The sequence below is a fragment of the Hordeum vulgare genome, chromosome 6H, assembly GCF_904849725.1.
Source record: "Hordeum vulgare subsp. vulgare chromosome 6H, MorexV3_pseudomolecules_assembly, whole genome shotgun sequence".
Lineage (NCBI taxonomy): Eukaryota > Viridiplantae > Streptophyta > Magnoliopsida > Poales > Poaceae > Hordeum > Hordeum vulgare.
The window spans coordinates 518,713,044-518,724,448 of NC_058523.1; the positions used below are offsets into that span (position 1 = coordinate 518,713,044).

At 41.9% G+C, this 11,405-nt stretch overlaps 2 protein-coding genes and 1 pseudogene across 3 annotated transcripts; 1 reads left to right on the forward strand and 2 right to left on the reverse strand.

The window, feature by feature from the left end:
• Positions 1–1,381: 1,381 nt before the first annotated feature.
• On the reverse strand, positions 1,382–5,591 carry LOC123405730 (annotated as a pseudogene).
• An 800-nt stretch (positions 5,592–6,391) lies between these two features.
• On the forward strand, positions 6,392–7,120 carry LOC123404289. The gene has a single exon (XM_045098214.1). It carries the CDS (start codon positions 6,662–6,664, stop codon positions 6,932–6,934), a length of 273 nt encoding a protein of 90 aa, XP_044954149.1. The 5' UTR covers positions 6,392–6,661; the 3' UTR covers positions 6,935–7,120.
• A 168-nt stretch (positions 7,121–7,288) lies between these two features.
• LOC123404288 (thioredoxin-like 3-1, chloroplastic) lies at positions 7,289–8,707 on the reverse strand. Of its 2 annotated transcripts, none has more exons than XM_045098213.1 (5): positions 8,248–8,707; positions 8,012–8,083; positions 7,775–7,835; positions 7,602–7,619; positions 7,289–7,518 (listed from the first exon to the last, which is right to left on the reverse strand). In XM_045098213.1, the coding sequence occupies exons 1-5, from the start codon at positions 8,550–8,552 to the stop codon at positions 7,420–7,422; spliced, it is 555 nt and encodes a 184-aa protein (XP_044954148.1). In that variant the 5' UTR covers positions 8,553–8,707; the 3' UTR covers positions 7,289–7,419. The 2 variants fall into 2 exon arrangements, with proteins under 2 accessions (XP_044954148.1, XP_044954147.1); XM_045098212.1 differs by having other exon boundaries at positions 7,775–7,841; positions 8,248–8,705.
• Between the last annotated feature and the right edge of the window lie 2,698 nt (positions 8,708–11,405).

The window sequence follows — 11,405 nt, forward strand, 5'->3', positions numbered from 1 at the left end:
AGATGGACATCACCATGATAGGTCTTCGTGCGCGTAGGAAAATTTTTGTTTCCCATGCGATGTTCCCCAACATATTATGCTTTGTGTATTGTTTAATTTACAGGGAGCTGATAAATGTGGATTTGTTGAATGGGTTTATCCATATTGGCCTATACCAATGCAGCATGCCCTATTGAAGCTTTGGCAAATGTATGAAGATGCCAAAGCTTACAGGAGGAGTGACAATCTGAATAGTGCACTGACAATTCAGACTTTGACATGTGAGAAGAAGAGTCTTGAAGATAAATTTCAGGAACTAGCTAAACATGTGGACACCCTTTTCAGGCCCAAGAAACTAGGACAAAAGAGCATTTGTATGTGGTCAGTGAGTACAAAAAAAGAATTTGAAGAGCAGAAGGCAGAGATAGCAAGGAAAGAGGGAGAGAACCAGAAGTTGAATGAGAAGTATGTCATTCTTCAGAACCTTTCAAGAGCTCAAGGGAAAATGATCAAAAATTTGAAGTGCAACCATTTGAAAGAAAAGGAGAGGCTTACTGAAGAGAGGAGGAAAATGCAGTTGCAGATCAGTCAAGTACACGAGGTCCTAGCCAATTCAGAAGCAGAAATCAGTGATGAAGTGACCAAGTTGAAGAATGAACTTGCTTGTATGACACTTTCAAATGAAAAGCTCGCTCAAGAAGTTGCTAGCAGTTCAAGTTGGAACCAGCTGCTCAATGAAAAGATGAAGTGATAAGATGAATGAATGAGTCATGTTGTTGTTTGATTTATGTTGTTGTTCCTTTATGACTTATGTTTGACTTATGTTGGAACCAGTTATTTGTTATGTTGGAACCAGTTATTTGTTATGTTGGAACCAGCTGCTGAATGAATGGGTTATGTTGTTGTTGCTTCTGAATTTTGAGTTAATTTTTATCCATTCATATTTGAGTAAATTTTCAGTATATATACTGAAACATTGCTTGGATAGGGTCATGTTGTTATGTTGGAGTATAATTGAGTTAATTTCAGTATATATATCCAATGAAAATTTGGTATAATTTGATATATCCAGCAGCAGAGCATCACAACATCACACAATCAAAATTTCAGCAGCACACAATCAAAATTTCAGCAGCACACAATCAAAATTGCAGCAGCACACAAGCAAAATTTCAGCAGCATTTAACTTAAATTCCAAACACCTCAAACAGACAAAATAGTTCTCATAGCAGCACTAGCTCATATATTACCTCTAGTAGCACTTCATCAAACACCACAAAACTCACCTAGTTCTCAAACACCTCATACATGACAGACAAAATAGTTCTCAAACAGACAAAGTAGTTCTCAAACAGACAATTATTGTCACCTAGTTTTAGCACTAGCCTTACTGTCACCTAGCTCATATATTACCACTAGCATTGAAGTAACTAGCCCATCCAGTATTGCCAGAAGTAGAAGCACTAGCAGCCCATCTTGGGGCTGAGAAACCTCCTCTTCCAGCACCTCTTCCAGCACCTCTACCAGCAGCAACACCTCTTCCAGCAGTAGCACCAGCTCCTCTTCCAGCACCTCTACCAGCAGTAGCACCTCTTCCAGCAGTAGCACCAGTACCTCTTCCAGCAGGAACAAGAGCAGTTGTTACAAGTGCAGGTGCAGGTGCATTTCTTGCAAGTGCCTATTAAAGAAAGAAAGAAAGAGGGAAACAAATCATTGAATATATATGTCAAGTGCAAAATATAAATATAAGAACAAACAAAGTAAAGAAAAGTGTTACCACATGTTTGTTTTTCCTCAAAAGCAATTCTGGTTTCAAGTTTTTGTTGCGGCTTGTGTATCTGTGACCTTGGAGTCCACAATTGCTACATGTTATTGTACCCAATCTTGAGGTATCCTTAGGCTTGGGCACTTCAAATCTTCCCTTTGCCCTCTTCTCTTTCTTTCTGCCTTTCTTAATTTTAAATTCAGGGGGGTCTATGTCTGGCCCTGTAGTTTTTGTCCAGTTATGTTCACCAGGAACAGGGTAAATCATTGGTTCATATGCTGCCACATACAAAGGTTTTCTGAAGAAGTTGCACACAAAATCCTCTGGAAACCTTTTTGCCTTGTTAATTGCAGAGATTGCATGGTTACATGGTATGCCAGTAATGTCCCACTTTCTGCAACTACATGTGTGAAGCTCCAAATTAACAACATGTGTATGTTGTCCACTACTCACTTGCCACAAATTGACACCAGCTTGAATGGGTTTGAAGAATCTGGCCCTTTCCTTTTATGCCTCTAGCTTTTCACTATAATGAGGTGTGATTCCCCATCTAGCTGCCTTCCCACTCTCTCTATTCCTATGCCACCTCATCATCATCTTATCTTTAATACCATCACACATTGTCCTAATTGGTTTTTTCCTAACATCAAGGATGTACTTGTTAAACACCTCAGACAGATTGTTAACAACCAAATCTGTCTTGCAGTTTGTGTCAAATGCATGCCTAGCCCAGGTTTTTTTAGGTATCTCACTAAGCCACTTCCAAGCCTTTTCACTCTCTTTTTTCATATGATCCATTGCAAGTTCAAACTTGTGTTCATTATAAGCATAACTGGCATTATCCATGTACTTCTTAAGATCTTCCCCCCTAAACCCAACATTCTGGAAATTTGCATACAAGTGTCTAAGGCAAAATCTTTGGTGGGAGTTAGGAAAAACTTGATTCACTGCATTCAGTAGCCCCTGTTCACACATGACACAACTATAAGCTAGAATTCTAAGATACAATTCTAAGATACAATTGTAAGCTATAATTCATAGCTACAATTCATAACTACAATTCTAAGCTAGAATTCAGTATTACCTTTTGTCTATCAGACATGATTGTGTATGGACCAAACTGTCCAGTTTCTCCTCCTAGGCAGATCTTCAGTTGGTGGAGAAACCAACACCAACTTTGTGTATCCTCTTGTCCAACAATAGCAAATGCCAGAGGATATATATTATTATTCCCATCTCTACCAGTGGCAGCAAGGATTTGGGCACCAGTGCATAGCTTTACAAAACATCCATCAACACCTAATATATTGCAACACACAATTGTCACTATAATAGCAAATTCACAACTAAAATAACATAATAATTATATAAATTTGAACTAACCAATGAAGGGTCTCCATCCCTGGAGAAAACCCTCCCTTGCTCCATTGAGGCAGAAGAACATTGCATGAGACCTTGGCCCAGGATGTGGAATTTTTGCAGTAGGTGTTGGAGTTACTGTTGTAACTATAACCCTACTACCAGGGTTTGTATCCATCACAGTCTAAGCGTAGTCTCTAAGCCTGCTATATTGCTTCTTGTGCTCTCCTAGAATATTCTCAACGGCTTGATTTTTTGCCCTATATGCCATTGCCTTTGGAACTTCTACACCATACTTCTCTTGGCAGTTGTCAATCATGGTCTGAATGCTAGTATTGAGATCAGATCTAAACAATGGCTCATATGTCTTTGCAAGACACTTTGCAGTGACCCTACTCTTATCTATAGTAGTAGGGCAAGTGTGTTGCAATCTCATTTTCTTTATTGCAAATGTTTTCTCTCCTTTTGTAACTGCTGCCACCATAAAGAATTTGCATATCTTCTTTGTTATACATTCCACAATTATTCTTTTATCTGAATTCCTGTGATACTGAAAAGACCTACTCTGACTGATGTGCAAGCTCAACAAAGCGTCCCTAACTTGGTGTTGATCTCTGAAACACATTTTCAGACATAGTTAATTATGTGGCTCTTCCCTATTTTCATCATACCATTTCCTAGGTGGTTGTTTCTTTGCCCTGCTCTTTCTTCCTTTAGGTGGTACAAAACTAGCTGGCTCAAGCCCATCGTCATCACTTTCCTCAAGGAAACCTTTCTCTTCTTCATCTGATGAGGGTTTAAAATCTGGTTCATATATTTGTATGGCACTGGAATGTGACCTGCTTGTGGGTCCTCTACCCAATGGTAGTTTCCTCCTCTTTATTGCAGGTTCACTAATGTGTTCCCCTTCTTGAACAACTTGATCCTCCTTATCCAGCTCAAATAAATCTTCCACATCTGTTTCACCATCGTAATGATGTAAGACCTCTGGTAGCACTTCATCATCAAGTCCACTACTGTCTGTTTCATCATCATTTGTTTCTTCATGTTCAAATTCTTCTAATGTAAGCCCTCTTCCCACATTTGCTTTTGGCCTATACTCCCCCATGAAGTAAGGATCATGTTCAATATCTATTGGACCCTCTGAATCAAATGAAGATGCATCAGTATTATCTTCTTCCACTACTTGTTTAAGCTTCAGCTTGCCCTTCTTCTCTCTCTCCTCATTTATGCTATCTTGTCTTCCAACCACATTTTGGCTCTCTTGTGTCACAAGCACATCTTCAAAGGCAGGTGCACTCCCCCTATACACAGACAAATTGAGCAACTTGGCATCCTTGTGTTGCCTCTTTAGTTGTTGCAACTTAGCATTGCTATCTATTTTCTCCAAACCATCAACTCATATGCCTTTATCAAAATACACTGAGTCAGTGCTTCCATAGCCTTGTGTCTCCATCAGTGTTACCACACTAGGAAGGACAACATCATCACTGCACAGTTTCAACTCTAAACTATCCAGATCTTGAAAATGAATGGCAACATCCCAAATTTCTGGATATAAACTATAATTTCAGAAAATATGGCACTTGTCAGTGATAAATTTACATCACATGACAGCAATGTAACACTAAATTTCACAAACTAGAACTGGAACTAATTAAATCTAACACCCTAATCCCCATTATTATAAATTTTAAAAATATGACACTTGTCAGTGATAAATTAACATCACATCACACAAATGTAACCCTAAATTTGAGAAACATCAACTGGACCTAATTAAATCTAACACTAAATTCCTATTCCTAATCACCATTAATATAAAATTCAAAAATATTTGCACTTGTCAGTGAATATGGTTAATATACAGTGCTTTATGGTGCTGGATACAGTGCCTTATGGTGCTATCAGCTAATAATTTTTACTTAGCTAATAATTTTGGTTCATTTTATATGGTTCATTTTATTTACTTAGCAGCAGGAGACAGTCGTTGTTGTGATTCTTCTGGACTATATTCTTAGCAGCAGGAGACAGCAGCAGGAGATATCACTTCACTGTCTCTGTGAAAACGAAAACAGTATTCAACATATCATTACTCAATGTCTCTAGATTGCACATTAACCATCACAAGAGCTAACAGATTTTGGGCATATTCAGAAACTGGACTGGGAACCTAATCATAAATCTCCATTTCATTAAATCCCCAATACTATAAATTTATGAAGAAAACTTACTCAACGCCGCCGATTCCAGACGTCCAATGATGGCTTGTGTTTGGATTCGCCACCCAAATCTGTGCTATCCTCAACATCCCCGCCTTGGACACAGCAGGCTCGGAGAAATGGCAGGAGCTCTCGTCATAGGACGAATAAGAGTCGCTGTCGTCATCGCCGCCACCGAAAGCTACTCCTCTTAAAGCACCGCTCGAAATGATGTGCCCGCCATCGCCGCCACCACGAACTATGCTTCCAGGGGCCGCCGCCACCATGGCTGGGATAGAGGAGAGGGAGTAGGGTTGGGAAACAGATGCGACTGCGAGCGGGCTTAGCCGATCCGAGGGGAAGGAGAGATGGATAGAGCCGGTTTTCCCCCAACCGCAGCGGTCCGGGGCGGTTTTTTCTTTAAGAGGCTGACCGGTGGGCCATGTATGTCAGAAAGAACATCTATACGTAGAAATACAGGATCTGCAAAATACGGCATGTATCTTGATACGTATTTGTAAAAAAATTAAAAGATGACACCAACTTATGAATACGGCCCGAATTGTGGTAGTCTTTTGCAATTAACTCGAATTAAATAAATAAAGATAGGGTTGAGTATCATATCATGATACCGTATCATATTAAATGATGTACTACTATGTGTCTTGCATAGTAATAAATGAAGTACTCTATGATACTAACATATGATACTTCGTACTATTCATTACGGATGTGATATCATAGGTTAGTATCATATGCATCATAGTGTTATATGATACTACCCATTACAACCAACCTAATCAGCCAAGCCGTCCAAGCACGCTTAGCAGCCACCTCGAAAGAAAAAGAAAAAGGCAACGCTTAGCAGCCTCGGCACACGACACATGTCTAGCAAGTCAAGCCGATCCTACGTCCCTACGACGCAAAGATGTTGACACGACGACACCATGCACCAAAGATCAAGATCCCATCCAAAAATGGCCAAGAACGAAAGCGTGAAGCCAAAGACTCGTTCCACGGCAGCCAGCTCCGCCACCCTCGCCTTCCCGGCAAAGCAACGCGGCCAACGCCCCCGAAACCCACAACACTTCACCGCTTGCGTCTGCGTACACGACCGTGAGAGAAAAGATAATCACGCCTCGCCATCGCACATGCCACACGCAAAGGCTCTATATAAGGAGCAGCCGAGCCGAGCAGGCAAAGGCCACCGTCGAGATCGAATCGTCGACACACAGTCACAGTCGCAGTCGCAGCCTCATCATCTGCCGCCCACAAGTGACCCCCGTACGCAACTCGTTTGCCGGCCTCTTTGGTTGACTTGATTGATCCGGCGATCCATCTCTCGCCGCCGGTGACGATGATGGAGGAGGCCCTCATCTCGCCGGAGCTCCGGGACGTGCTGGCCAAGGTGGTCGTGTTCCTGCTGGTGCAGGGGCTGGTGTACCTCATCCTCAGCAACTCCTCCGACGTCTTCTCCAAGGACAAGGGGCTCCGCTCCCTCAGCTTCCGGTCCATGAGCGTGCGCCGCGTCCTGGCGCCGCTCTCCGACGTCCCCGTCGGCACCGACGACAACTCGCCCTCGCCTTCTTCCTGGTCGTCGCGCCGCTGGGGCAGCCGCAAAGAGGACTGAGCAGCTCCGAGGTTGGAGCGGTTGCTCAGTTCATGGGTAGCTATAGCTTGGTGATTCTGAACTGCCGTGCGTTTCAGATCTGAGAATTGTACTTATTTGTTAAACTTTCATGTGAGCTGCATTTAGACGGGGTCTTGTACATATGTTCATTGACTTGAATGGGGAGGATGAATTGTTTGATTTGTATTGGGACCATGAATTGTTTGATTCTTTGCAATTTCTCTTCTCTTATTTGTGACCGCGAATTGTCCAGTCCTTCAGAATTTGTATCCCGTTAGTACTAGTTGGGAGTACGGTTCTTGATTCTTGTTCCATTTCTAAATATTATAACCTCTGGTCAGTACACCAATTATATCAACGCAAAACTGAAGTGTTCAATGTAGTACTCCTGCATTGATGAGCAGAAATATACAACTCCATTGGTGAGTTTACAGTGTCCTAGGAGATCATCTCAAATCTCTATATACAGTAGTATATGTAATCAGTCACTTGTACTTCTGGATCATTTCTCTAACCTCATCCATCACCAGCCACGCCTTATGGCCTCCAATGACTTCCTCCTTCCATTCTCCATCCTTCCATAACTGGAAATGGATGAAAAGCATCGTCACAAGAAATTCAGAATTTCAGCCATAAAGCAGAAGTTCAAAAAACAAATACGAGTTACCTGAATAGTAGGCATTTTCTGAAGGTAGATGCAGAGAGACAGATGGGAGCAATGACAGATTTAAAATAAGCTAGTCAGATCAGATGGTATTAGAATCGACTAATCAGTACGGTACTCAAAAATTTCAACTTTAACTGAAGTGACTAAGACCGAGATAAAACCTGCCGACTTACACTTATGTTGCCTCTTTTCACCACGGCCTGTGGAACTTTATTGACATCCACAAAGTAAAACCTGACTCTGCGAAGAAACGAGATGTGCTGTCTAGTCAGAGAATCAACAAAATTACTCCTGCCCATTCGAGGACGATTGATTGCTGTGGATCCCAAACATCAGTAGTAACCCCAATATGAAGAATCATGAAATTTCATCAATTCGGTAATGAAATGGTTTCAAGGATTCAGACCAACCCTGGGAATTCTCCTGCTATCTTCTCCAGCTTGGGCTTGAGGTAGATGCATTTCCGGCACCAGCTGGCCATCCTGGGAAGAACACGCTAGAGCCTCAGCATCTGATTCGAGGACCAGAGCAACAAGAGGAGTACATGCGGGTTGAAAAACAGAGCAGCGGCGCGAAATTGTTGCGTCTCAACTCTCAAGCCGCGCTGCGGTCTGCAGCTGCATTGGCAGGCTATAGGGTGCCGTACCAGTCGATGATGATGGGCTGGTTGTGGTCGACGGAGGAGGCGAGCGCGGCGTCGAGGGCCTCCATGCTGTGGATCTCGCCCATCTCCACCGGCACCGACGCGTCCCAGAAGTAGGCCGCCTCCGCCCTCACCCATCTTCCTCCTCCTCTCCTGGCCCCGCGACCGCCGCCGCCGCCCCGCGAAACCCCCAGGCACCGCGCGGCGCCGCCGACGGTGGAGCACGCGGCCGCCGAGGACGGGTGGGGCGTCGGGTCCCGCGGCGCGGCGCAGTGGAGCACGCGCGGGCCCGGCGCGAGCAGCGGCATCGATCGGTCTTGCTGAGCTTCGGCCTTCGGGGCTGAGGGAGGGGTTTCCGACGGGTGGCGTGGTTGGTTTGCGCGTGGTGGTGGGGAATCGATCGAAGAAGGAAGGCAGAGGCTACGAGGAGCACAGCACAAGCGAGGGGGAGGGAGAGGCGCGGAAGCGAAACCGGAGGGAGAGGCTTATCCGTAGGGCCGGGACAAAAGCGTCGGCTTCTGGAGCCCACCGGACCGGGAAATATCTCCAGAATCCAGATCTTCTTCTTTGCCTTGCGTCGCGTGCGAGCTGGACCTGGCCGTAATTTTGGTCTCGATCGGCGTCTCCGGCCCGGGATTGACCGGCGGACATGGGCCCAGAGTCCCCGTCCTCCTCCTCTCGAGACGCAAATGAAATTGTGGCCCAGCCCCAACTTCATTGCATAAGATCATACCTGTTGCTGCTGAACCATCAAGCGGTGAGAACGATCCATCTATAAACAGGGCTAAACATCCAGTTGGAGGCCGTGGCCGAGGGACAGGAACTGCACCACCTGTGCAGTGCGCTTCCGGCTGAATAAATTGCAGAAGCATCTTCCCTTTTATAATCTCTTCAATACTGAAATTTCTAGCATGTGATAATGATCTTAAATAGTTGTCCAGGAAGTCAACACTAGCATCCATCGATGGTACAATTTTTCCATGCACCATATCAGTTCTCAATTGCCAAATATGCCAGATTAAATTGATGCCTGTTAGTGACTAATTGGCACCGCGAATGCTTCAGAAATAGTTACAACGACATATCCGAATATTTTTTCAAATATACGAACCTTTTTTCAAAAACGTTGAACACTTTTTGATTTCTGCGAATATTTTTTCAAACATCTGAATATTTTTTGATAATAGGAAACATTGTTTCCAAGGCGCGAACATTTCTCAGAAAGACGAACATTTTTTCAAATTACTAAAATTATGTTGAAAAACGTGAACACTTTTTTCAATATTCAAGCATTTTTTGAAAATAAGAAAACAAATTTTAAATTTCTTATTTTTTGCAATTAGCAAACAAAATTATAATATTTCACTTTTTGAATTGTGAAATTTTTTTGATATCCCGAACTTTTTTTGAATTGCGAACAAATTTCAAATTCGTGAACAAAATTATAAAATTGCGAACATTTTTCAAATTATGAACAAATTTTGAAACCGTAAACATTTTTAAATTGTGAAGAAATTTTGAAATATGAATAAATTTCAAATTCATGAACAAAACTATATAATTGTGACTATTTTTTCAATCCGCAAACATATTTTGAAACCTCAAACATTTTTCGAATTGTGAACAAATTTTAAAACATGAACATATTTCAAATTTGTGAACAAAATAATAAAATTATGAATGTACTTATAATTGCGCAAAAATTTCGAAACACGGAAAAAAAAATTCATGAACAAAATTATTAATTATTAACATTTTTGGAGTTATGAACAAATTTTGAAACCGCGAACATTTTTCAAATTCCGAACAAATTTTAAATTCATGATAAAAATTTATAAATTTGTGAATATTTTTCGAGCTATGAACAAATTTTGAAACTATAAACATTTTTCAAATTATGAACAAATTTTAAAACCGTAGACATTTTTAAAATTTTGATAAAATTTGAATAGTTTTAAAAAATGAACAAATTTTAAAAGTTTGAACATTTGTTAAAAAATAAACTTGGAAAAATTAAAGATATGGAAAAAATGAAAAAAAATACGGACAAACGAAAAAAAAACGGTTCATAGAACCTTCTAGAAGTTTACCAAAACCACAAAAAAGACTTAGAACCGGATGTGTTGGAAGGCTTAAATGGGCCGGCCCATTGCATCACTTCACGATCGCTCGTCTGTGCGAAGCCCCGACAGTTTGACACAACGAGCGGCAAAAGGGTATTTCGACTTATGGTGCTATCATCAATGAGATTAGACTAGAGGCAGATTTATCCAGATGTAATTTTGTTTTCGAAGGACATGTTACCAACTTGGAAGCACATATTTTTATCAAATATTCACTTACGTTAGGTCCGGGACGCCACGCCTGGTTTGATCAACCTCGCGACTCGATCTGTATCCCACACTATGTGGACTTTGATGAATAAAGTTTGATTTACCCCTAAAAATGGCTCGCAGGTATCCGAACGCGAAGAAATGGATTTTCTCCATGTTGAACTCGGTATCACATGCAATATTCATACGGTTCGCAATGACACCATGGCTGGTTTGGTGGGCGAGGAGGCTTGATTTGATAATCTTCAGGATCGTTATGATACACTCCTCACTGATCATGAGAAGCTTCAGGATCGTTATGATACACTCCTCACTGATCATGAGAAGCTTTCCTACGAATTTCTTCAAAGGAAGCTTGATCTTGAGAAGCTGAGGATGTCTCATGATGATCTTCGTATGGAAAATGATTCATTACTAGCTCAAAAGATCAGCGCAAGTCAAGTTGAATTTATTCCTCCATGTCTTAAATGCATTGAACGCGAAACTGCTGATTCTTCACCAGAATCTTCAAATGCTACCATTACTACAAATTCTTCAACTGCACCTGTTGTGTCTATTTCCTCACTTGAGGAAAACACAAATGTCACTGATGAAAATGCAGGGTTGAAGGAATTGTACTTGACAGGCATGTACAAAAGCCTCAAAGGACATCAAATCCTTTGTGATGTGCTCAAAAAGCAGATCTTGAACGGGAACCCGAGGAAAGAAGGAATTGCCTTTGAGAGGAAACTAAATGCTGATGGATCTTATTGGAAACCTGAGCAGTATCCCAAAAACTCATGGGTTGCTGCTACTGGGCCTCCTTTTGATCCATCTAATCTAACTGGC